The following is a 27,204-nucleotide window of genomic DNA, read 5'->3' as shown; positions in this document are numbered from 1 at the left end:
TGCTGGAGCGGGAGGTGTCAGAGTCTTCCACAGAAGGTTGCACGTTGTTATATACACACCTCGTTATGAGTGGCATTACTGTTGCAGTTAGCGCCACATAGTGAAAATGTCAAGATGGCAACTATCACGTTGATGAAATTGACTTTGGGACTACATGCACACACACACACACACACATACACACGTCCAATATTTCCCAGACACATTTTGCCAACAGGACTCAACAGGCCACCAAGTGAGCTTGCCTTTGCTGCCAGAGATTAGACTGTTGCGACTTTCCCCAACGCCAGCAGGCCCCAGTCGTTAGTCGAGTGAGTAGAAGACTTTTTCGGACCTTATTTTCCTTCTCGAAGAAACACCTCCGCCGTGGCTCCCCGGCCTGGTTTTCCCCGGCCGCATTCTCGGGCCTTCTTCAATGGACGCGGTGGGGTCCGCGCAGCGAGAGACCCGGACCCTCGCTGAGACAAAAAACACTGCGCCGTTCATTCACGGCCAAATTCTCCCTTCCCCTTGAGCGGCGCGAGAGGTAGCTCATTAAAGAGCAGCACGGCCTCTCAGCCAACCACACAGGGCTGCCCTGCTCTGCACCTGCCACCGCCGGCTACATTTTTAATGAGAGAAAATTGGCTACATCCTTCCCAGGCAAATGGCTCCTCAGTTCCGGCGGTTGTTAAGATTAAAACGGTATAACACAGAGGTGGCTTATTTAGCGAGGCCCCACTTATTTCCCACTGCGCAGCTGGTCGAACCTTCATCGTAAATAACCCTCAACATCAAAGACTGTGCACGAAAGCGGACGTCATCTATGCGTCGTGTGCGGTCGATCAAGGGTCAAAATTGGACTTGATGTCACTATTTTTCTTCAACCCTAGTTGTGGGGAGATGAACTGAAAGGTTTTCTCGGGAGGTGGGTGTACTCTTTATCCTCGGACATGAACAAATTAGATTAGATTCCAGATTCGATTATGGAAGGAGACTGGATGATCGCGTTCCGTGTTAGTCGTGACATTACTTTCAGAAATATTAACAATAAAATTGCAGACTTGGGACTCGGCGGTCCTTGAAATAAGGAGGAGTCCACGCTGTCGCGGACGGTCAAGTCCAAGTCGATATAATGTCAAGGCCGAGACAAGGCCGTGGCGAGTCCTTCAAAGACCCCCACAGTCCAGTGCTACAGTCCTGGGGCTCAGAGTCAGTACAGCAACGACCCCCAGGGGCACAGAGCGCATGTTTTTGTCGTTCTCTCGTGAAAGTGGCCTGGCTGCTGATCCTGGATGAGCGGTGGGATTATGCGAGGGGTTCTTAATCACTTTAAGGGCCAGGCCCAACCACCACCACCACCCCCCAGACCGTGATGCTGCAGAACAGCAAGTGACACTGAGCTCTCTCACACAGCTCGGAGCCAAGCAGCCAGCTGTGGGTTTTTCTGCTCCTGTCATCGGGATCGGCCATTTATTAGCCTCTCATAGGATTCGGCGCTCGCAGCCGGGCGTAATTAGCGCCATGAGAAATTAAGAAGGAAGAGCACGTTGTTGTTATTTTATTTATTTATTTATTCCTGCGCGTAATGTGACAGGAATTCCCATTCCGATGACAAGAGAATGACCGTGTGGAGGAGCGAGTATAGAAAAAAAAAATGATAGTGGTCTATTTACTCTACTTTCTACAAGAGACAGCTTATTAAACCGACCATCTGTGGAATGCTTCACATTGTGCGCTAATGAGATCAAAATGGCAAAACTCTGAGAAGTGGAGGACCGGGGGAAGCTCCCCGGCTTCCGTGGCCATTACCGTTCACGGCCTTCTTTTAATTATGCAGAGAGCACTACCTGTACCGGGAGGTAAATGTCAGGGGGGGTTTGGCTCTACGTGTGTTGACCCCTCAGATATTATTCAGGAGGAGGGAAACGACAGAAGGAAGTAAATAGCTCTATAGCCGTTCCCTGCGCCCCAGCAGGAGTGGAGAGGCTGTTTCATGCCGCCGCTTTGCTGGAAAACCTCAGCCTGCGAGACAGCAATTTATGCTTCGCCGAGAGCTAAGAAAGCATCGGGCTGAAGCTCAAAGGCTGCGTTTTTGAGTCCGAACGCAGAGAAACCTTATTATAAACAGCCACCTTTGACCGCCCGAAAACTGTTTGTTTTTCAAATAGTCTGTTTATTCCTCCCACCCCCCAACCCCCCATGGTTGATTTGACCTTTGTGGTTTTTTGGTTTTTTTTATCGTGGTGGAAGTTATAAATCTTTATTAAAAGAGGTGTTTTCTGGCTCCTGCTCCAGCCGGACAAACAAGGTTAGACTGACAAACCCCGAGAATGTCACAAGACTTCAAATCCCATTTTTCCCCGTCACTTCACTTCGCCTCGACTCGCTCGAAATGTCGAGCTGAATAATTAGCCGTCGCAAGGTTCTTCTTCTGGCTCCATTGTTCATGCATTATTTATATTGACATCTGGCTGAAAGTTGTCTCCATGCTCATGAAGCTTCCTCATGACTTCCTGCAGACAGACTGATAGATGCCGCCACAGCCCGTGCGCTTGTGGCTCCGTCTTCATTGCGTCGGGTGGCAATCGATAGTCCGCCCCTTTAATGAACAAACTGACCTAGATCAGCAGCTCCTCATTACCTGTTAATGGAAACGGATGGACTCGGAGCCGGAGCCGAAGCCTCCCTCAGATGGCTCCTATGTATTCCTAAAGAAAAGAAAATGTGGCTTAGGATTAACGGCCGAAGCGACGGATTCAAATGGGAAGACACGTGTTGTGCAACGGGGAAGCGGTTGAAAAAGTGCCGGCCGTCCTTCCAGCGGCGTTGCGCCGAGGCGCCCCCCCCCCCGTTTATCCGGGACGACCTTCTTTGTTATCGAATGCAAACACGCCGGCGGAAATCTCATTTCACCCACCGTTGGGTAAACACTCGGGAATCAGCAAGAATCGTGAGATCTCTCATTTCGCCGGAGATTACCAAGGCTGTTAGAGAGGTTTTTCGAGGCAAACCACGGCCGGTGGCTGTTCGGCTGACGCTTCGGAGAAATCTGCCTACGTACCCGTTATCATTAAATTCGTTTGAAGCGTTGCCTTTGGTGCCTTTTAGGCAGATCAGAACAGGTGGAACTTTAATGATCTGTGTAACGACACCGCATTCTTGGATTTCAAGGTCACCGCCGTGGCATCGGATCGACTGCGGCCGGGTTTCACGCGCGCACCTGGTCTGTGGAAACACAAACACTATACTATGTCTCCCCCCCCCCCCTTTTATGTCCTTTGTTATTTGATTTTTTTTTGCAACACTTCACAGTTAATGTGTTGGGGAACAGCGGGGAATTTATAGGACACGTTCTTGCCCGGGGAAGATTGTCCTTTCCTTTCCCTTTGTGTAAGGCAGCTTCGCGTGGATGTTGTGCCCGACGGGCGAATATGTGGAGCAAGGGAGCGACGGGAAGGGGGAGCGTTCTGCTTTCACACCCTTTCTCCAGACGAACTGACGGAGCAAGCGGAGGTGTTGAGGACACACGTGTGTGTATGTGTGTGTGTGTGTCTGTGTGTGTCTGTGTGTGTATGTGTGTGCGCACGTGCGTGTGTGTGTGTGCGCGTGTTTGTGTGTGTGTGACACGTGGAGAATGAAGCCGTCATGGAGCTTTGTCTTCGTGCGTGAGTGTGTTTGAGAACACCCGTGCAACATACAGGTTTGGCAAACTAAAGCAGTTTTCTTAAGTTGATCCAGTGACGCCACTACAGTGTTTTTGCATTCCAGTGTGTGTGTGTGTGTGTGTGTGTGTGTGTGTGTGTGTGTAAGATTTAAAGCGGGGAGAGAGAGAGAGAGAGAAGGAGGCTATTAATTTGCCGAGTTGGCAGGGTAATGGATGCACGCTACAAAGTCATATTGAAATGACCTTAATCAAACAAACTGTACGGGAAGAATCAGGCAGAGGGTTGAAGTACTAATAGCCTCTTTCCCAGTTGAAAGAAGGCGGCGGAATCCCATTTACGTCCGATACAGTCCTCCCCAAAGTCGCGACGTGACATCCCGGCGTGGGCTCGCCGTCCCGCTAATATCCGAGTGCCACTACGGGAGATTATCTTTATCAGGAGCCACAACAATGCAATTTGCTCTCATGACAGGGGGATTAACAGTAATCAGACAGCGAGCATATTTAACTTATCCGTCCCCGCGAGCGCTCTCGTGACGGCGTGCAGCCTCCGACGGAGACGGTTATTGAAATTTGATTCACCTCGCCACGGCGCCGCGCTGGCGTTGGAGCTGGAATGACGGTCGACCGCGTGAGGGAATGAATGTGTTTGAGGAGACATGGCGTAGTGCGTCCTTAATTCAGTTAATATGGTTAGTCACCAGGCTGGAGATCTTGAAGGTGGAGTGAAAATTAAGTATAAATCTGAATTCACCTTCATGTGTCCATAGTGGGTGTGGTGGGGCCGCTGAACACATTGATCAATTTCTCCTGAAATATGGGTGATGCCGACATCCAAGGTCACCGCCTGTTTCGGAAGTGTTTGATCGCTCCATTCAACCAGCACAGTTTGTTCATAACTTCTCGAGATTTATACGGAACATTGAGGAGGATCTCAGGCGGAACAGCCAACTTTCACATATGCTTTCTGGGTTCATTTATTTATGAGTATTGGGGAAAAAAAAAAAATCGGAATCTGTTTATTCCGCCCGAGCACGTAACGTACTCGGTGGAATAAACAGATTTTTTTTTTTTCAATACTCATCTGTCTCTGTGAGTCTGAAAATCTTGTTTTCTCATACAAGGAATTTGTTGGAGTGAGGACGGGTGTGTTGCTGTAACAGACAATTGGCATAAAAAGCTGAGCAGTCTGAAAAAATAAATACAATTAATTCAATAAAAATAAGCCAATAATAATAGCCACGCACAAAAATGGACACATTTCCAAAGAAAATACCGGTAGCCAAATTATAAACTTTATTAAAAATGGCCAAATATACAAAATATACAGAATATACAAAAAAAAAAAGTGATTTCATGAAGAGGATAAGTTAAGTTAAAAGGCAACAGCTGGGACTAAGTGACAGTATGAGTGCTTGTATGGTTGTGGGTATAAATACAATAAAATACATACACATGAGGAACTTTTCTTCTATAGGGGCGTGTGGTTTTTGCTCATTCCTTCATAAGCTCCTTGTTCACTGGAGCTCAACCTGACCCCCCCCCTCCCCCTTATCTGTGAGTATCTTTGCATCTAGGGGGGGGGGGGGGGGATGAGGGGGAGCTGAGTTGCTGCAGATTGCGCCGTCCCGGGGGTTCTGCTTGGCTCAGCAGCAACCGAGGCCCCCGACCGAATCCATTCCTCTGCATCCCCTGCATCCTCGCCAATTACCACGGCGCTCCCAAAGCGCCGCGCAGCTCTCACCTTCCGGGGGCCACCGAGCAACCTGCCTATTGTTTGATGTGTCACTCCATTGGTGATTGGGGAACGCCGCAGCCAAACTACCGGGACCCCTGAACGAGTGTTAAAGACACAAGAGAGATGTTCTTTGAAATGATGCAATTTCTCGAAATAGGGACTCACTCACTCCTTGTTTTTTCTATGTCTGATGGTTTTTATCCTTCTCGTCAGTGTTTGAGGCTAAAAACAGCCCGTGGTGTTAAAACGACGCCTTTCATATGTCTTCTCTGATGTTTTTGTGTTTATAAACCACTACAAACTGGGCTCCGCGGAGGGGGGTGTGGTCTCTGTTCTCTTCAACCACTTACAAAACAAAGACAGCGACGGACCGGACAGATCCTGTCATTTGCAGAGTCGTATCCACTTTAACGCCGGAGCAGAACTCCCTAAATCAGATTCCTTAATTGCCGTAAACACCGTGCGAGCATCTCGGCCGGTTTCACTGTTCCTGGGGGGGAAACAAAGAGCTCAGCGAGTCGGAGACGGCTGCAGAGATGTGCTGCATTGCAGGCAGACGTCTTACCTAGCGCAGAACGTGCATCCTCCACCCGCGGGCCATGGCACACTCCAGCTCAGATGATCAATTTGATCCAGCCCCGCGATGCTTCGCTGCATCCTAATCCCGTAGTGCGCTGCTTCCTCTTGCTTACCCCTCCCCATGCATGCCTCTTTCTGTCTTCATCGGCGGAGCGTCGTCAGAGATCTCATTTGTTTCACGCTTATTGAGTATGCACAGGCGGCCATAGCCCTAAACAATCTGTTTTACAATCGCAGCTTATATCTCGCCGAATGCGGTCTGGTACTGATGGAGCTGTCACACTCCACCGAGGAGAACCCAGTGAATTATTTCCTCATTTGGCCGCAGCAAACTCCTAGTAGCGGCCGTGTAGGAAAAATCAGTACCGAGTTGTAACCGCCTGTACATTTATTCCGTGTTTAACTCAATTGGGATACCTTTGCAAAGTCCCTGCAGCGTCGGCGGGTATAAGCAGGCCGACACGGGGCTCTGTTTTGAGACACTCTAATGCATTTCTAAGTGCTTCAAACTGAATCTCACACCCCCTTTCCCTCTCACCATCTATGTCTAGTCCGTCTCACTTCCAAAAGTGGTGGGAGACTAACGCAGGGAAACGGAGTGAGACATTCCGCGATCCCTGGTGCTCCTAGAAACACTGTACTCTAGTTAGAGTACAGTTACCTGGAACGTTTTGTGCCTCATTACAAGTAGAAATGTTTAAGTTGTTTACCCAAGTACGAGAAAAAAAAGTGCTGTACTCTCAGACTAGTCCAGGGCCCGAAAATAACAGTTGCCTAGTTGCCCCGGGCAACCAGATTCGGGCCAACTACTGCAGAACGTAGCAGCTAGGCTTCTTACCGGTTCGAAAAGACATCACATCACTTCACCCAAATCCTGGCTTCGCTCCACTGGCTCCCTGTTCGGTTCAGAATCGATTTTAAGATTTTACCGATCACATTTAAAGCACGTCTGGGTCTGACTCCAAGCTACATAACAGATGTGTTGACCTCATATGAGCCAGTGCGCAGCCTTAGATCCTCAGGCGGGCGGGGCCCTCCTGGCTGTTCCAAAGTCTAGACCCAAAACTAAAGGTGACCGCGCATTTTATATCAGGGCCCCTCGGCTTTGGAACGGCCTGTCTGAGGAGATACGGCTGGCAGAGTCAGTGACTTCCTTTAAATCACTTCTCAAAAGCCATTATTATAGATCTGCTTTTATGTGGTGTCGTCCCCTTTCTTAATTTTTTTATTTTCAATTTTTTTTATTATTTTATTTTATTTATTATTATTTTTATTTTATTTTATCGTCTCTTTATCGGCTTTCTCAATTTAGTGAATAAAATAATTTAATTCCTGTTTATTTATGTTCCTTTGCTTTTCATGATCCGAGCACTCCGCTTTTATTTCATCTCTCAAAGCACTTTGTAAAATGTGTTTTTAAAGGTGCTACATAAATAAAGCTAGTATTGTTTTTTTTTTATTATATTGTCAACCATCCCATGCGGTCTGGTTGCACCGTTGTCAACCACTCTTCCTGTCACACTCAATTATAAAAGGATAAACATTTGGCAACCGTTCTGTCAGCCTTGGCAATCAACAGCGGATACATGCTTACCAACTTTGCAACCATTTCTAAAAAGTTAGTATCGGGCCCTGTAGTATCAATAGAGTATCAGTTACTTTAAGATACCTGTAATCCCTGACTCCAGTAATTCCAATATTCAAATCAAAAGACTGAAATGTTAGCCCGCGGCAAACAGCAGCATTCCAATTAAATAAAACATCTCGAGATCCCCTCCAAGATATAGATATATAGAATACTTAAATGGTGAATACAATGAAATGTTCTAAAAAAAACAACCAATATATATATACTAAAATAAATCAAAATAATTCAGTGAAAATATATGAAGAAATATGTTCCAGTACAAATGCCGTATATAATATAAATGTATATTATATTAAATTTGTATCGATTATATAAATATAAATTTTGTTTGCCGTCTGTCTTCACCAGATGCTTCAATTTCCAGTTATTTGCTCCGGAGTCGTCAAAGCGAAGCCTTTTATTACTGTACAAATGGGACGAGCGCCTGGTGCCCTGTCCGTTGGCGGGCGGGACGGAGCTCAGCGATCAGATAGGACGACTTGGCTTCGAGCCGCCGCGCTGAGTGACTCGCTCTCCCTCTCTCAGACTCCCTCGTATCACAGGACGTGGCCTGGATCCACGGTCCATCTATCAGCCGGTGTTGATGCAATTACCGCCAGAGGAAGCAGCTGCCGGATAAATGACAAATAAAAGCGGAGCGCAAAGAAATCAAATGATCATTTCCATCTCTCATCCGGCTGTAACAGTGATCCCGTCCCCGCAGAAGACGCTATCAATGCATTGTGTACCTCTCGGCGCCGCCGAGGATGAAGCCGGTGCAGCGAGAGACTTATTTTACCCTGAATGCAAAGCCTCTGGAATCAAAACAGCCTCGTATGTAGGTACATTTAAGTCTTGGGACGACTCTCGACACGTGGTTTTCTTTTTATAGGTATTCCCGCCGGTGCCAACACATTTGTCAGAATACGACAAGTGTGTGTGTGTGTGTGTGTGTGTGTGTGTCTGTGCGCGCGCGTACGTGTGTTCGTGTGTGTGTGTGTGTGTGTGTTTGGTCCAGGGGTTGTGTTTTGTGAGGCGTGCGCGTGTCCTAAGTGGTCCCGGCTGCACCGACCCCCGTCACATTATGGTTACGGATGGACCGCGGTGACGCCGTGACCCCGGCTGCATATGTACTTGATGGAATTTTGCAGCCCGGCGAGGAGATGCAGAACCTGGCTGTGACATTTCTTTCTACTCCGTGAGAGTCTCTCTGGCGTAGAAAGAGGAGGGGGCCACACTCCGGTGCCTCGCAGCACAAACACCCAGAGCACAGGCTACTGCTGGACGGGCTTTATTCACAGTATTTCGGTTTTGTGTCAGAGATCCAGGGTCATGCTTTTACGGAACCTACATGGCTCGAAATATACACAGTACACGGTATGGCGGTGCACAGCAAAGATCCAGATATTTTAGCCCAGACCCTGTATAGGTGTTAATTATCTGCAGCTGTCCTTTCACGGTTAAAAGACTTGGAAACAACTGAGATAAAAGTGCGGGTGAATATTTGGGTATTGGCAGCAAATAAAAGGATTGGGATACGCCATGCGGCTGGGTTTGCTTTGCTTCCCCCGGTTCAGGTTGGTTTTGGCGCGCCTGCAGCTGCAGACCCAGCCCCGGGGGGGGAACGAAGGTATGCGCGGCGTTGAGTGTGTCAGCGCCAAGTGGGTCTTGGGCGAGGTGAGATAGACATTAAGTCGGAGGAGCTCAGTCAGGCCGGCAGCCAAACACTGTCAGGCTAATGCCGCCCAGCGGCTCCGGAGGCGAGGCAGCGGCATCTGGATGGTCAGGCTCCATTAGTCCCCGTGCTCTGTTTTACACCAGCTGCATTACGGCCATGTTGACAAATGGCAGAAGAGGTGGGCTCCGTGATATGAATCACATAACTCAGGGGAGCGGCACAATGAATATCATACCACCACTACCAGCACCACCTGACCCCCCACACTCTCTCCTCTCCCTCGCTGTCCCCTCGTGGCCTCGCTGCCTCCAGTCCGGAGGCTTTGCTGTTGAACTGTGGCGAAGGCTCTGGCTGCAATACAGCGGGGACGGCATTAGCTTTCAACCTTGTGGAAGGACTTAAAGCACCGCCTCAGCCTTGTGTCCTCGCTGCCGCGCCGCCGCTGCTGCTGGGTGGAGATAAGGACTGAGGCCGCAGCCCCGAGGAGACACGGAAGCTTTTGAGAACACTTCAGTCCGAACACGGCCATGTCAAGTAATTAAGTCATTCTTTTCGGCCAAATGACCCGTCGATGTGTAGCGTTGGTTGTTTTGCGGCATTTTAACGAACTTCCGCATTCTACTTCTTACGATTCGTCGTTCGGTTTTGCGGGAGATTTATTATTCATTTATTATTTTTCCTGACCGCATAATTCCAAAGTGTTGAGCATGAGCGCCGAAGCCTTTAATGTGGCACGTTGAGAACAAGATAGCAATTACAGTTTAATGTTATTAATTATGCTTTTTTTCCCTTCACGAGGCGGGGACTGTGTGTTTGTGTAATCCGGAGGCTGTTTGTATGATACCCAGCGGTGATTTGTTTTCTCTAGGACTGTGGCTTTTCCACCGCAACCCAGAAAACTTCAGCCAAACGCTCTCGGAGATGGAACCCGGAGTCCCGCGGTGCCATCCGCGATAAAAAATTCTCTCCGCCGTTTATGGCTTTTCACCGTGGCCGGACTTTAAATTGTTGGTGCCGGGATACTGACATCTAACACCCCGCCACGGCATTGTTAACTAGACAGGTGGACCCGCGGTGTGTGTGAGTGCTTGTTTTCATTTACTGAACTGATCCGCTACCGGGAATAAACCCCGGGCGCCGTATTTCTCCCTAAACAAACGGCGGCTTGGGATGATGAAAAGCGCTGGCGGAGTCTATAGCGGGTATTGACGTATAATGCCTTTGGACAGAAGCCAAAACGGCAAAAACGTAATGAAAGGAAAGCAGCCGACGCCGCGTTTCCGCTCAAGGTTGTATTTTTATTTTTTATTTTTTTTTTGCAGGAGATAAATCTGAACGCGCTGTCGATCCTCCGCCGAGCTGATGTGCGCTTTGCGTCGGCCGCGACGTTCAGGACGTCTAAATCACGTTCATGACCTGCGCGGCGGCGCTCTTTTCCCGAGGCCCCAGTCGTATGTCACCGCGTATCCGGCGGCCATTTCGATCGACAGCCGAGCGCTCTCCAGCGGCCTCGTGTAAACAGACATAAAGCGAGGGCGGGCCGCTGTGTTCAGGCAGCACTGCCAGCTGATCATCCCTGGTAAATAGGCCCCAATAATCCACTGTGAAGGACTGGTGTGCATCGGGGGGGGCCGGCGGGTTTAACTGCTGCCGTTAACTGCGGTGAACCGGATCCCAGGGTGGCTCATCGGAGCTCTGGATGACAGGAGAAAGGCTGAAACATTGTTTTGTTTAATTTTTTTGTTTTTTGTTTTTCTTCTTTTTTTCCTGTCTCTGTCTCTCCCCCTCCCTGGTGCCGTTCCAACGCGACAGGAAGTGGAGGTAAGCGACAGTTTTCTGAATTCGTCCTTCCCTTTTCATAGTTTATTTGACATCTGTAGTCACCGCCCCAACATAGGAGGCACTCTAACTTTGATATAAAAAAAGAAATGGGGCTAGGTGAGTTGTAATACTTGTTGTAATACCGATACTAGATTTTGTCGTAATATTTTGATATAGTTGTCTTTACAGTAAAGTAATGAAACTTTCTGAACCCAATTCCTCTACCTGCTTGATCATATTATCCACATAACTTAAAATAAATATAAGATAAGACAGTACTTTATTGATCCGCTAAAGTGGAAATTCCGGCATTGCAGCAGCTCAATAGGGAAGCATTGAGTACAAAAGCAGGAGAATGAACATCCAAATCACGATATACACCAATCACCTACAACATTAAAACCACCACTAATAACCACTAATATTGTGTAGCTCCCCCTTGTGCCATCAAAACAGCTCTGACCCGTGGAGGCATGGACTCCACAAGACCTCTGAAGGTGTCCTGTGGAATCTGGCACCAAGACGTTAGCAGCAGATCCTTTAAGTCCTGGAAGTTGCGAGGTGGGGCCCCATGGATCAGGCTTGTTGTTCCAGCACATCCTACAGATGCTCGATAGGATCGGACCCTAACCCCATCCACATGATGTAGAAGAAAACATGATTCATCAGACCAGGCCAGTTTCTTCCATTGCCCCATGCTCCAGTTCTGACGCTCACGTGCCCATTGTAGATGCTTTCAGTGGTGGACAGGGGTCAGAATGGACTCTGAACGGTCTGCAGCTACGCATCCCCATACACAGCAAGCTGTGATGCACTGTGTGTTCTGACACCTTTTTATCATCGCAGCATGAACCTTTTCAGCATTTAGTTCTATAGTAGCTCTTCTGTGGGATAGGACCAGACGGGCCAGACTTCACTCCCCATCAATGATCACGGCATCAATGAACCTTGGGCGCCCATGACCCTGTCGCCGGTTCACCAGTTGTCCTTCCTTGGACCACTTTTGGTAAGTACTAACCACTGGATACCAGGAACACCCCACAAGACCTGTCGTTTTGGAGATGCTCTGACCCAGTCATCTAACCATCACAATTTGGTCCTTGTCAAAGTGGCTCAGATCCTTACGCTTGCCCATTTTTCCTGCTTCCAACACATCAACTTGAAGAACTGACTGTTCACTTGCTGCCTATATATCCCACCCCTTGACAGGTGCCATTGGAACGAGATTAGCAATGTCATTCACTTCACCTGTCAGTGGTTTTAATGGGGTGGCTGATCGGTGCATATATACAATAAGCAATGCAACAGTAAAAAATAGTATGTAATGAAGTAATGATACAAATAATAAACGGCTCAACAATGTACAGCATAATTATTGGAATCAATATTCAAGGGAATTTTTTTCATGATTGTAATCTTCTCTATGTTCCAGACATTTTCTTTTTCCTCCAATGTCTCATCCCGTATGCTAGTCCGTGTAAATGTAAACGTCGAAAAGCCTCCCAACGATAAATTCTTAAAAAGAAATGCCAGACTTTTATCCACTTAAATCCTGGCTCAGCTTTCAATAGTAAAAGTGCCTTTGGCGAGAAGTTGCTCTGCTCGGCAACTCCCTCTCATGTGTCCCTGGTGTAGAGACAGAGCCAGAGACCTGCGGGTGGCGGGGGTCAGGGACATTACATTTTTTATTTTAATTCAACAGAATCTTGAGAATAGCAGAGTACATTTGTAAATATTCCCTCGGAAGCAGGCGGCTCTTTTGAACATCACAAATGAAAATATCTTCTCGCTCTCTGTCGGAGAAGGGGCTCCGGTTAAAAGGCGCCAGTGTTTCACAGCAGATATTATTTAAGTTAAAGAGCGTCTCCTCATCTTTTCCAAGCCATTGATAAAATGTGATAAAAGTGGGTTTGAGTTCAAAGCGACGTCATTCCGAATTCTGCTCAGGGAATAGAGGCCTGCGTCAGTCCTCGCCGGGGAGGTCTGACGCCTCGCTCCGTCTTATCGTTTGTTTTGCAAGGTGTTTGTGCTTTCAAAAATATCAAATCAGTTCAAATCATGCAAATACTGTCTCTCTACAGGACGACTACATCAAAAAACTGGACGACACCGCTGGATCCGATGAAAGTAAGTCGAAAAGATTATTCAATCCTAATAAATCTACCTCTGATCCATTATAAAGGAAAAGAATGTACGACACAAGAGATATACAATACAAGTTTCCAAATATTCTAGTTATTAATTAATGCATGCCTTGTGGGGAGTGCTAAAAAGTTAGAGAACAAACGTCCGATATAGAAAATGAGTAGAAGATTAAGAAATGATTATTTAATTAAATATGTATTTTTAAATACATTTCATATAAAATTTCCCAAAATTTCACATGAAGGTTCATTGACCTTACGGCTTAGATGATAATTTTTTTCTTCAGCTGTAGGAAATTGTACGAAAAGCTTGTACTGAAATAAACGGAAATCCACAAATCCTCCAAATGTTATAACATTGGAAAAAACTAATGTATATTTTATCCAAACACACGAAAGATATTAGATATTATTAAAATATTAAAAATCAAAATCGCAGCACAATTTGAGTTTCCCAGGCGCTGGATATCATGATGGTTCACAGAAAACGAACGCGTTAACTTCTCTAGGTCAGTGTGCATGAATATGTATGAAATGGAATGAGCGATGGAATTTAAGGTGAGGTGAAGTGGTCATGAAAGGCATCTAATATGTATTATATGCGCTGAAAATAATATTAACTCCAATGTCAATAGAACCAAAAGCTTTTTAATATTTAAAACGCTTTGACGCCCTTCCGAAGAAAATCTGGCTTCTGTCTGTTCATGTGGCGGCGGCGGCGGAAATAATCAGCGCTAAGTGCTCACTGCCTCGGTACATCAGCAGCGCCGGCTTATGAAATTCCTCCCGTCGTGGAGGGGGAGGGAGGGTAAGGAGGGGGGGGGGGGAGGGAGGGGAAGGAGGGGGGACCGGGGAGTGGAAGGGGGCGGGGCGGTTGCGGGGTGTCGCATTATTATTGCAGCGATCGCTCCCTTTAATTGCAGCCCATGTCTGAGGTCATCAGGATTCATAGGTGCGCTGGTCCGGGGTTATCGGAGCCGACGGGGTGAAGAACGCTGTGTTGTCGGGGGGTTGGGGGTAGGGGACTGGGGGTTGGGGGTCGGGGGTCGGGGGTGTAGGGGGAACGGGTATTGAGCCTGCGGTCCTAACCGTAAATGGCCGTGCCGGGCTTTAAGAGCCGGCTATAATTGCTTCTGCGGCTGAGGGTCCGAAACTCCCACGGGGCTCCATTTGCCTCAATGGGGGTCTTTCCTGCAGGGGGCGACGGGGAGGAAAACCCTCCGACTTTTAGGAAGCCAACTTCAGAGCGGAGATGAAAAGACACGGAATGTGAATCACTAAACGCGGCGAGGCTACGGAATGAATTAGTATTCATAGATACAGGAGAAGGCAATCTAGCGGGCCCCGGGGATTACAAGCGTGTTGGTGTTGAGATGTATGTGAGCGAGTGGGAGGTCCGCGCCTCCCACCGCCTCCCACTGCACGCTCCACTTAAAAGACGTCCGCGAGTTGCCTCAAAGGAGCGACATGAGACGGAAGTCCCCGTCTCTCTCAATATTATCTCAATCCTCCGCTCTTCCAGTGTGAGGAACGGGCTAATGCAATGTATTCAATGTCCCCAAATGTGACCCGACATTCATTCCGAATTCCGTCGATCCCGTTGATCCGCCCCGACGGCGGCTCCTCGTCGACGCTGTGGGATTCGACGATGCGGAGCGGCGGGAAATCCGGGCGAGGCGCGACCGCTGTCCTCGATAGTACTGCTATCGAGGGTTACTGCATACGTGCATGCGTTGTATTGCTGTTCTGTTTGGTGTTACTGTATTGCTGTGCCGTACTGTTGTACACTGTACTGTATTTCTCCACACACACTACCTAATTTTATTCACATGCCACTTTAATGCACATATCTGTACATACATAATAGCCTATCCCATATACATAAGTCTATTCCCTTTATTTCTATTTTGTACCCCCACTCTGCATTACCTTTGAGTTCTTATTTTATTTTATTCTATATTATTCGACTTACTTCCTGCATTACGTTTTAGGACTCAGTTAGTTTGTCAAGTAGAAATGTTTAGATAGCTATTGTGTTCAGTCTAGAACATATTGTGCGTTGCATTGACATTTCACTGCATATATGTATGAAAGTATGTGTATATGTATGTGACGAATAAACCTCTTGAATCTTGAATCTTGAAAACGACTAATAATAATACTACGAGTAATACGAGCACACTATTTAGCAGGCGAGCGTTTTTAGTACGGCATAGAAAAGCGTAGTATGCATCAGATAGTACGCGAAAAGTACCAGGGTGACATGTAGTCATAGTGTGCAGAAAGTACCTTGGGTGAAATATTGTACGATGCAAACACCGGACACTACGCTGGCGAGCGTATATCACAATGCATTGTGGGTAAGGGCAAGTCGCCATTTTTACTTTTCACATCGTAAAGTGAGCTGGGTGACAGTGCATATTTGTACGTTGTCGGCGATTTCGTGAAAGGTGTCAGAAGAGCCCGAGGTTTAAGTTATGGCTTTCGGTCAAGTCCCCTTGACAGTTGTTTGGTGCTTTAAAAAAAAAAAAAAAAAAAAAACACTCATAGAAACAATAGCTCGTGTTGGGTTCTTCTTATTTAGGACAAGAAAAAATGTCTTTTAATTTTTTTGTACTATGACAGTACCCCATTTATATCACCGTTTGGTACTTCGCCGTGTTAATTAGTCAAATAAATTGACGGCTCCCGCAGAGTCGCAGGTACAGAAAGGTTCTCTCAGCCTCAACCAATTAGCGCTAATAGGTGGAAAGGCTCCCACGCCGAAGCCACGGGGGAAGCACATTCACTTGGAGCCGTCAAGCCAGGCCCCTCTTTTGTCTCCGGATCCGTACACCCGTCAGCCGCAGAATCCCTTTCTTTTTTCCCTTTCTTTCTCTTATTTTTCTTCTTTTTTTTTTTGTTTCAAATGTTCTGACGGTGTCACATGTTTAACCGCGCTCCTGTGGGGTCGGGGGGATGGACGCCGTTTCGATATCGGCGCTCTGCGGTCGGCGCCGAGAGGTCGGACGCGGGGATCTTCAAACCCGTAACGGCTCCGCTGCCGGGCCCCCACCCCCGCCCGACGAATCGACGGGGTGTAAAACAGGGAGATGGGCGAACCCCCCCTCCGCTCCGTCCCCTGCGCGAAATTAAATCCGCTCGGCTCCGGCAGAGACGGGCGCGGGCGTGGCGGGCGTGCGTGCGTGCGGAGGAGAGGCTCCTTCAAGGAGAGATCGTAAAGACATCAGAGCAATGAGCGACTTGCGAATCACCGCCGAGAATTATCATCACCCCGCCGGGCTTTGTTTCTATGGGAACATAAGAGCCCCGTAGACGAGGAGCGCGGCACGTCCACGCGCGCCGGTCGTGGGAGCCGCCGCATCCGCCCGGAGGAGCGGCGCGGGGAGAGAGCGAGAGGCATGCTTGGCTCGTTTTCCGGTTTCGCCGAGAAACGTCCGTGTCCCTCTTCCATTGTGCGCCGGCGAAATCGATCCCGGGTTTTTCCGCTTCGTGTAAAATTGTTATTTTTGGAGGCGCTTTTTTTTCTTCTTTATCTCCTTTCCTACAGATATGGGATTCCTTCCGTGCACACTGTGTTACAGAAAATGACCCAAAAAAAAACAAAAAAAACCCCATAAACAACAAATTGATAAAATACACAAGCAATAACCGTTCCATACTGTGGATTTCAGCCGGAACAAACCATGAAATAAGATTAAAAAATAATAATAATGTTTTTTTTCTTAAACCGTGAAATTATTCCACTTTCTATTTAATCTTGCATGTACTGTACTTCCGGCACCGTCAGTTACGAGGAGCGGTCGATGCTGTGTGCGCGCTGTGCGGCCCTCACCTCCCACAGGCCCCCGTCTCCCTTTGTAGCACCAGCGTATCGCCCCGCCGCAGGATTTACGGGGCCCTGGCGTCCGGCCACCCCGTCCATGGAGCCGCTGGATGACCAAGCAGCCGCCCGGGCGCTGACTCAGTGTTTCGGCGGCTTAAATTCTGCTACCGCCGCTCACCACCAGCCTGTCAATCGCCTCCCCGAAAATTCGTCTGAGCCTGGGGGTTTTTATTTATTTTTTTGGAGGGGCTTTGGCGGCCTCTCAGTAAATGGATTGGGACAGTCTGACACGGCTGCCCGAGACGGAGGAGCGGCGGAAACGGCGATATCGTCATTTAAGTCTTATCCAGCGGAAACGAGTTTAGTATCCGGGATAGGAAGAGAGGAGAGAGATGGAGGGAGAGAAAAGGGCGGAGGCGGGGAGGGAGGGAGGGAGGGAGCGATAGGCCAAGTGAGGTGTGACAAGCAGAGAGAGAGAGAGAGATGCTCAATCAATCTTTTCGTGCTCTCTGGTTGTCGGAGCGAGGAGCCGCTGGAGACCACCTGCAGCGCCATCGACCCGCCGCCGCCTCGCTAATGACGGCCAGGGTTTCCTGTTTTGGGGGATTTCTATTTTTTTTTTTTCAATCGTAATGACAACCGCGAAAATCGATCAAAGCTCATTTGGGGATATCAACCACATCTCCACAACACTATGGAAAGTGGGAAATCGTTTCAAAATGGCGGAAGGAAAGGAAAGAATGTAGAAGAGATAAACATCAAAGTTCCTTTGGTTTACTGCTACAAGTTACAGTACTGTTAGATGTTACATTACTGTTACATTAATATAACATGTTACATTACTGTTACATTTATATTACATGTTACCTTACTGATATATGTTACATTACTGTTACATGTTACATTACTGTTACATTAATATTACATGTTACCTTACTGATACATGTTACATTACTGTTATATGTTACATTACTGTTACATTTATATTACATGTTACCTTACTGATATATGTTACATTACTGTTACATGTTACATTACTGTTACATTTATATTACATGTTACCTTACTGATATATGTTACATTACTGTTACATGTTACATTACTGTTACATTTATATTACATGTTACCTTACTGATACATGTTACATTACTGTTACATGTTACATTACTGTTACATTTATATTACATGTTACCTTACTGATATATGTTACATTACTGTTACATGTTACATTACTGTTACATTAATATTACATGTTACCTTACTGATACATGTTACATTAACATTACATGTAACATTACTGTTACTTGTTACATAACTGTTACATTTCCATTACATGACTGTTACATGTTACATAACTGTTACATGTTACATGACTGTTATCTGTTACATGGCTGTAACATTACTGTTACATGTTATATGATATATTTGTATATATAATATATATGTTATATTTCTGTTACATAACTGTTACATGACTGTTGCATGTTACATTACTGTTACGTTAATATTACATGTTACCTTACTGATACATGTTACATTACTGTTACATTAATATAACATGTTACATTACTGTTACATGTTACATTACTGTTACATTAATAATACATGTTACATTACTGTTACATTACTGTTACATTAATAATACATGTTGCATTACTGTTACACGTTACATTGCTGTTACATTAATATTATATGTTACCTTACTGATACATGTGACATTACTGTTACATTAATATAACATGTTACATTACTGTTACATGTTACATTACTGTTATATTAATAATACATGTTACATTAATATAACATGTTACATTACTGTTACATGTTACATTACTGTTATATTAATAATACATGTTACATTACATCTTATATTACTGTTACACATTACATTACTGTTACTTGTTACATTACTGGTACATGTTACATTACCTTTACATTACTGTTACATGTTACATTAATGTTATATTACTGTTACATATTATATTACTGTAACATCACTGTTACATGTGGCATTACTGTTACATAACTGTTACATGTTACATTACTGTTACAAATGACATTACTGTTACATTACTGTTCAAGTTCAATGTTAGATAGTACATTGCTATTACATTACTGTTACATGTTACATGACTGTTGCATGTTTGATTGCTGTTACATTAATTTTACATATTACATTACTGTTACATTAACATTACATGTTACATTACTGTGACTTGTGACATGACTGTTACATTTCCATCACATGACTGTTGCATGTTACATTACTGTTACATGTTACATGACTGTTATCTGTTATATGGCTGTAACATTACTGTTACATGTTATATGATATATTTGTATATATAATATATATGTTATATTTACATGACTGTTGCATGTTACATTACTGTTACATGTTACATTACTGTTACATGTTACATTACTGTTACATTAGTGTTACATGTTGCATTACTGTTACATTACTGCTCCATTGTTACAACATCTAACAGCACACTGTTGCATGTCACATAACTACTGTATACTGTTACATCACTGTTTTTTTTACTATACGTACAGTTTTTACTTTATATTTTTATATACAAACAATTTCCTATTTTTTCAAAATGTTGAATTATTGATACAGAGGCTATTGTTCATTTTCTTTTGGCTTTAGCTTTATTGCATATGGCCACATTTGTTGTGTCTCTTGTTTATTTTTAAATTTATTGTTATTGTTTATTGTAAATTATGAGGTACATTTTTATAGATTTTTGTTTATTTTGGTTTTATTTTTTTTATTGTTTATTGTCAACTGTTACGTTCATTTGTATTACTTATAGTTCATTGTTAGATACATTTTCATAGTTGTTTGTTTGTTTTTAAGGTATTTGTATTCTTTCTTGTTATTTGTGAGGTAAACTTTTAGTGTTTATCGGTAATTCGTATTTTTATTGTTTATTGTTACTTGTTAAGTAAAATTTTATTGTGTATTGGTAATTCTGTATTTTATTTTTAATGTTTATTATTGTTTTTAGTGTTTATCGCTCTATTGTAAATCATCTATCCATTGTAAACAAACTCTGTCAAGCGATGGAAAAAAAACTATATTTCTTTTATTTATTGTCATTGCCATGACAACAAAACAACAACAACGACGACGACAATAACAACCTGTTATGCTTCTTGTGTGGGTCCCACAGCCCTGGACACCACCAAGGACCCGTGTCAGAAGGTGAAGTGTAGCCGCCACAAGGTGTGCGTGGCGCAGGGCTACCAGAGGGCCATGTGCGTCAACCGCAAGAAGCTGGAGAACAGGTACAAAGCTCCATGAAACGCCGTCCCCCATCCCATAGTCTCCTCTAGCATGTACAGTTTTTACATATGGCCGACACCAGTGGCAGGCACCTCATTTTGAGACCATTCCGCTGGTTCAGGCCCCGACCGAAAGTCCAGAGTTTGATGCTGTGTGGCTTTGGACAAAAGCAGAAGATATGATCAGGTAGGAGGATGGGAGACATATTTTTCTCAAAGAAATATACAATTAGCATGGTTATTCTAGCATGGGTTAATGCAGAGAACTAATTTCCCCCGGAGAGATTACAAGTATACAAAATTACCAAAAAAATAAAAAAATACATAATACTCTTTAGTCCTTTTGAAAAGAAGACAAAGAAGAACTTCCATCAATAAGCAATCATGGGCAAATCGCCAACAGCGTATTGGGCCTCGGCAAGTCTTCATTTCTTCAGTGAAATGTCTTTCCGTGCCATGAAGAAAGAACAGAGCTGGGCGTGCAATCTGAAAATAACTAGTGGAGTGGATCATTACTACCTATGAGGTTTATCTTCAGCAATGGGCATTTATCTTTTCCCTAACGAGGAGCTTCGGTTATGGAGTCACCTCAGGAGGGGAGAGCGAGAGAGAGAGAGAGAGAGAGAGAGAGAGAGAGAATGTGCGAGCGAGAGAGAGGGCGATATCGAGGAGAAACGAATGAAACATGAGGCCGCGGCGGAATAATGGGCGTTTAAGTACGATCGCAGCGTGGCGGCGTTAAGCGGCTGATGAGTGTGGAGTGCGGAAGCGCCGCGGAGGAAGGCAGCTCACACCCAGTCGCAAGCGTTCTCCCGTGGTTAGTACTGTGCGTTAGGAAGGTCGGCCTGGCGTGTCGTAAGCCACTGTGTAATGATGAGATACGCTTACATAACTGTTACTGATTTGTTATATTATACATATGTCTGAATAGCACCCGACCACAAAGTAAACCGCTGTCCACTGTCATTTATTAATGATAAAATGAACAGACGGGCAATAAACAACAATAAACAATAACAGTCAAAAAGTCAATGAAATAAACATTGGATAGATGGATAGATAGATAGATAGATAGATTGATAGATAGATAGATAGATAGATAGATAGATAGATAGATAGATAGATGGATAGATGGATAGATGGATACTTTATTCATAGGCTTCTAACAATAGGCAATACAAATAAAAATAGAAAATAATTTCAAGGTACTATCAACCTCAAAGTTGTGCAATGTGCCATAAAGTTAAAGATTTGGCGACAACAGACCAATCTGGCAACACACAATCAACCTAAATAAAATGACAATAAACCTGTATCAATAATTCACATTCTGTCAAAAGAAATAGGACATTGTGCACATCATCATTGTCGCTGATAATAATGTACCACTCCGTCGCACTTGTTTACAATGCGTAAGTGTGTTATTGTTATCGTCTAATTCATCACTTGCCAACCCGTCCGTTGTCATTAGCGCCTTACCTCCTCCAATGACAAAAATAGAAATCTATTTAAAAAAAAAAGAACTGTTCATTGTGATTTCCCTCCGCCCACAGAGTGCGACAGCCCGCGCCGCTGGAGGCCCAGGAGAGCAGCTGCAAGTCCTGCCCCGTCGTGGCCGCCGCCGCCGTGCCCGTGTGCGGAACCGACGGGCACAACTACGCCTCCGAGGTAACGAGGGAATCAAAGCCCCAACCTCTGTCGGCGCCGGCGTCTCCCTTTTCATCGTCTCTCCTCAATTCCGCTTCTCTGCGGTTTAAAAAAAAAAATTTTTTTTTTTTATTCAACCATCTCCTCTCTGATTCCCTTTCCTTTGTGTTATTACGCTGTTCATTCACCGTGAAAAACCCAGGTAGCAAATGGTAAGCGCTTAAAGGGGACCTATTATGCTCCTTTTCACCGAGTCAATTCAGGTCTCTGAGGTCCCCAAATCACACTTTTAAAGTGTTTTGCTGAAAATACCACTCAGATGTTGCATTCGAGCCATTCTAAGATGCCTGGAAAATCCATTTTGTTCCTGACGCTCTGTTTCAATGGGAGGGGGCCGGCCCTCCCGGGGCCCCTTCTGTGAGCTAATGTGAACTTAAACTTGAACTTGAACTAATGGGGTTTGAGCGCGGCTTCCGGGTTCCGTTGTATTTACCGCGCAGCTTTCGCTGAGGGCGCCTTATCAGTCCACCAAAAATGTGTTTCTGAACCAATTTGAGGCGAAAAATAAGCAATCCGGTTGCCGAGTCTTCACTCATATTAGATCTACAAGGGCTCATTTAAATGTTCATCCCGACTTTCACCGCGGTGTTCGGAGCACCGCGGGAGACGGCTGGGCTCGGGGCTTATTTGTTTTCGGTTTTGCTTGGAGCAACACGGAGCGGATCGCGCCCCACAGCCTTCAGTTCAGTCAACCTACCGCAGACACACACACACACACACACACACACACACACACAGAAAGAAACACACGCCAAAATTATTTATCAAATACTTTTTCCCTCGCCTGCAGTTGGTCCTAATTCCTCTTTCTATTTAAAAGATTTGTGCTGGTCTGCGCCGCCAACGGAGCACTTCCCTTCGCTTCGACGCCAGCGGGTCCAGTCGTGCTCCGGGCGTGGGTGGAGTTACTCAGATGGGGGTGGTTCTAATTCTACCGAAGAGGACGTATATTACCGCGGTGACGTGTAGGAGGGCTGCAAAGCCGAACGCCTCGTTTTCAGACACGTTTTTCTGAAACAGGCGGCTTGCGAAAAACCGGCGGGCGTTGTCTTTTTTTATTTTTATTTTTTTCTCCACAGTTTGTGTGTTAGTGGACCCATGAGAGACCCAAATGTATGTGCACAAGCACTGAAAGAGGGAGTTTTGCATCGTAGGTCCCTTTTAATAGGTCCATCTCACACACACACACACACACACACACACACACACACACACACACACACACACGCACAGACAATCTGTCATCACTGGTGGTGGGAGAAAGATTACGCAGTCACATGATTAATGAACCTCCTCGTCGCACACTGACCATTTGCAGGTTGGTCCTTTTTATTTATAAATTTTTTTTTATTTATTTTTTTTTTTTTAATCGATTTGCGTTCAGTTTTTAATTTTAACCTTGGGACAGAAGACGGCGAAGGTGGAGAATGACAACTCACCGCCTCCCCCCGCCCTCCCTCTCCCCTACGGCGTCTCCTCTGAATGAGCAATGTCTTTCTCCGCAGTCACCCCCGGCAATTTTTACTGAAAGTCACTACATCCAGTCATCACCCTCACACACACACACACACACGCACACACACACGCACACACACACGCACACACACACACACACACTCTCTCTTCTCTCTCTCGCTCTCTCTCCCTCGCAGTGTAAGCTGGAGCAGCAGGCGTGTCTGACGGGGAAGGAGCTGAGCGTGAAGTGCTCCGGCCTCTGCCCGTGCCCCACGGCCTCCGTGCCCCTCGCTAACGCTGAGACCAAACGCGGCAAGTGCTTCCTCTCTTCCCCCCTCGGGGTCCCCGGCACAGTTTGCACATGGCAGACAAAGTGGGATATGACGGAATAAAGCAGCAAATGGTGGAGAACGCGTATACAAGTACACATGTTTTTTTTGGGGTTTTTTTCCCCGCTCGCTGGAAAGAACTCCCAATTTTCTCGCCAAAGGATGTTTACGGCGGGGGGGGGGGATCAATAGTCGCCAGTTTCGCAGATTGGGTTTAGCTAAATATCTCCCATGTGGTTTGAAATGCTCTTTGAATCACACGGTGATTAATTATTTAGAGTGAACACCATCATTGCGAGCAAACTCCATTGATTCCTTCGGCTCGTGGGCTTGTGGAAATGCCAATGGATTGAACGGATGAAATGCTGCTCCGGTTTTTCCTCAGGAACCTGAAAAATATGATAAAAACGAGCCTTGAACTGGACGTCAATGTCTATTGGAAAACTGATAATTATAAAATTGATTTTTCAGACTCCTATGCAATTAGGATTAAATTGGGTATAAATTAGAAATAGGAATTATTACTACTTACTAACTAGCTTATTGCAGTATGTATAGTGTAATAGCAGTGTTCCATGCTGTTCCAAACTAAGAAATGTGAGTCATCGTACTAAAATCCACCACACACTTTCTCTAAGAATCGGAGTTCTGCAGAAAGCTAAAGCCTCATCCTGCCGCGATGCTCCTTCTGTTCTCTGTGCGTCGGTGGGCCCGACACAAAGCAGCGCTGAGCCCCGCGGCCGCCTCGCACCTCTTAAGTCAGAAAACCCTGCGGAGCGTTTGCCAAGGTGTGAATCCAGGGATTCCTTGTTCCTCCAGAGAGCTGCACCGGCCAGGACCTGGCGGATTTGGGCGACCGCCTGAGGGACTGGTTCCAGCTCCTCCACGGCAACGCCAAGCAGAACAACTCCGGCAAGCCCGGCGCTGGCACCGCTTCAGGTGAGAACCAGGGGGGGCGACGACGACGGCGGCGCGCCCTATCGCAAAGCCGCTTCACGCGCCGCCGCCGCTGCCGCCTCCGAAATATAACGCCGGGGAATGTCTAGAACAGATAACATCGACCATTTCACGTTGAAATGCACACACCTGCAGGACATCTCGGGCACACAGCAGGGGGTCAGGGTCCACTGCGCTCACACTGAATGCCGCTGCCAATGTGTGCGCCACAGTGCTGGACAAGAGCCTGGTCGCCAGCTGCAAGGACTCCATCGGCTGGATGTTCTCCAAGCTGGACACCAACGGCGACCTCTACCTGGACCACGCCGAGCTGGCCGCCATCAACCTGGACAAGTACGAGGTGTGCATCCGACCCTTCTTCAACTCCTGCGACAGCTACAAGGACGGAAAGGTCTCCACGGCCGAGTGGTGCTTCTGCTTCTGGAGGGAAAGTGAGTCCACAGGGGGTCTTAAGCGGTGCTGGAAGTGGGCCGGTACCCGCCGTTACGCGCTGTCGGCACTTCTGCGTTTTAGTCGTTGGCGTGCGGTGACTTTTTCTCGCGCGCCGGCACTTCTCGCAAGGTGATGGCGCTCTGTTCTGCCCCCGCTCAAGGGGGCAAATCAAGTAAACATATTGTAAAATTTATATTGTCGGAGTGCGCCTGGGGTTGCCATGACATCATTGACCATATCGGGACATGGACGGGGGGGATTCCCTTCGATTGCGGGCATCCGCGTTGGCGCTTTCTATCTCGCACCGTTTTGGTCGAAGCAGCTGGTTTCACTCATTATCTGTCCGGTGCCGTCGCTGCTAGAGGCCGCTGCCCGCGCCCTCTGGTTCAGCTGGATTAGAAAACTCTCTCCGAGTTTGTACCGGGTCGAGGGGCAGCGGGAAGTGACGCTGCGTTCAAGGGAACCTCGAAAAAACTGTGGTTTGTGTCGGCAGTCCCCACGTCCATGCCCCCAGCCCCCAGCCCCCAACATAACATCAAAATCGACAGAGTAGTGCAAAACAACGTTAAACGTGTTTAAATGAATAATAATCTATACAAAGGGAACGCTGTTTACCATTTACAGCGTGCGCCGCCATGTTGCCGTGACGTCACGTCTGTTATCTTGGTCATCTTGGGCGTGAGGGATCAGCTCTGAACTTCCACCTTAAATGCACCCAAACTCCCCCCACTTCAGGCACTGGTCTTAAGGGTATTTAAGGTCACTATGTCAATCTCTTCTTGTACTCTTTAACGGAGCGTATGAAATATTCCAGAGGTGCTAGTTAAGATGATTTGATTTAAACGGATGTTTGATTTAATTTCCATATAGACGTCAACTTCTCTTATTCGGTCACTAAAAAAAACGAAAAAAAAAACTTGTTCCCTTCATTGGAAGCGCAGAAGCGGAGGTTCCCCTGTTCCACGGGGACAGGGAGAGGTGGCAGTTATGGGCTTTGCTCTGGATCTGAAAAGAAACAGGTTAAGATAACGCATCAGAACTAGTCAATGTCAGCGTTGCGATGTAGACGTTTCTGCCATTGAAGCTCCTTAGGACGCCCGAGGTCCTGGTTTGTACCTTGTTTTGCTCTCCCAACTAGTCCACCGCACAGGCCTTGAACCAACCAGGGCCATGGCCGAGATCACATTGACTAAATGTTCAATTATTCAGCACGGGGGGATATTTACTTAAAATAAATGTCCATACTTCACCGCTAAGCCTAAAAGAGGCGATGATGTATCATTGATGAAACTCCTCTCCGAAAAGCAGCAGATTCTCCGCCCCTCTTGAACTGCATGTGCACTCTCCGGCTAAGCTCTTTGAGAATCGATGAAGGATCTGAGGGAAACACAATATATATATTTAATTCCTCAAACCGATCGATCCCGGCATACGCGGTAATTATGGGAAGCATTGATCGAGGCGAGTTTAGGGGGAGAAGATTTGACGATCCCCTTTCATCACCCCCCCTGTCTTCATTCCCACAGAGCCACCGTGCCTCGCGGAGCTGGAGAGGATCCAAGTGCAGGAGGTTGCCAAAAAGAAGCCCGGTAAATATTGGGCGGGTTTCCGACAACATCACGGCGAAGTTGACCATCACAGTCAATCCCGCGCGCGCGCGCACCGGCGTCCCCGCCCGCCGCTGGGGTCGGGCTCGGGCGTCCGCGCACTTTGAAACGGAAGTGTCGCCTGGCGGCGCCCGAGGGGGTTAACGAGGCGGGTCCCGCGTTCGGTCGCCGTGGGGGGGCCAACTTTGACCGTAGCGGGGTGACTCGGCGAGCCGGGGCGGGTGGCTGCAGGAGGCTCATTAAGACGGATCATAGGCGCAGGGCGGGGATTAGGCCCAAGACGCTGGCGTCTGGAAAGAGCCGGGCTCCAAACACCCACTTGGCTTTAGCGGCGAAGTGCCGGATTCACATTATGCAACGACTA

At 46.6% G+C, this 27,204-nt stretch overlaps 1 protein-coding gene across 1 annotated transcript in view; it reads left to right on the top strand.

Moving 5' to 3' along the window:
- Positions 1–27,204, top strand: part of LOC307245607 (testican-2) — a gene marked incomplete at both ends in the record, with an annotated part of 30,306 nt that overhangs the window by 2,171 nt on the left and 931 nt on the right. Inside the window, 7 exons of the mRNA XM_080021251.1 lie at positions 13,171–13,216; positions 20,242–20,356; positions 21,907–22,021; positions 23,713–23,831; positions 24,668–24,783; positions 25,014–25,232; positions 26,760–26,822. Coding sequence (XP_079877377.1) covers positions 13,171–13,216; positions 20,242–20,356; positions 21,907–22,021; positions 23,713–23,831; positions 24,668–24,783; positions 25,014–25,232; positions 26,760–26,822 — 793 coding nt within the window. The remainder of the gene's footprint in view (positions 1–13,170; positions 13,217–20,241; positions 20,357–21,906; positions 22,022–23,712; positions 23,832–24,667; positions 24,784–25,013; positions 25,233–26,759; positions 26,823–27,204) is intronic.

This window comes from Zeus faber (genome assembly GCF_960531495.2).
Source record: "Zeus faber genome assembly, chromosome: 20".
NCBI classification, from domain to species: Eukaryota; Metazoa; Chordata; class Actinopteri; order Zeiformes; family Zeidae; genus Zeus; species Zeus faber.
This window is presented reverse-complemented; position numbering and strand designations above follow the sequence as displayed.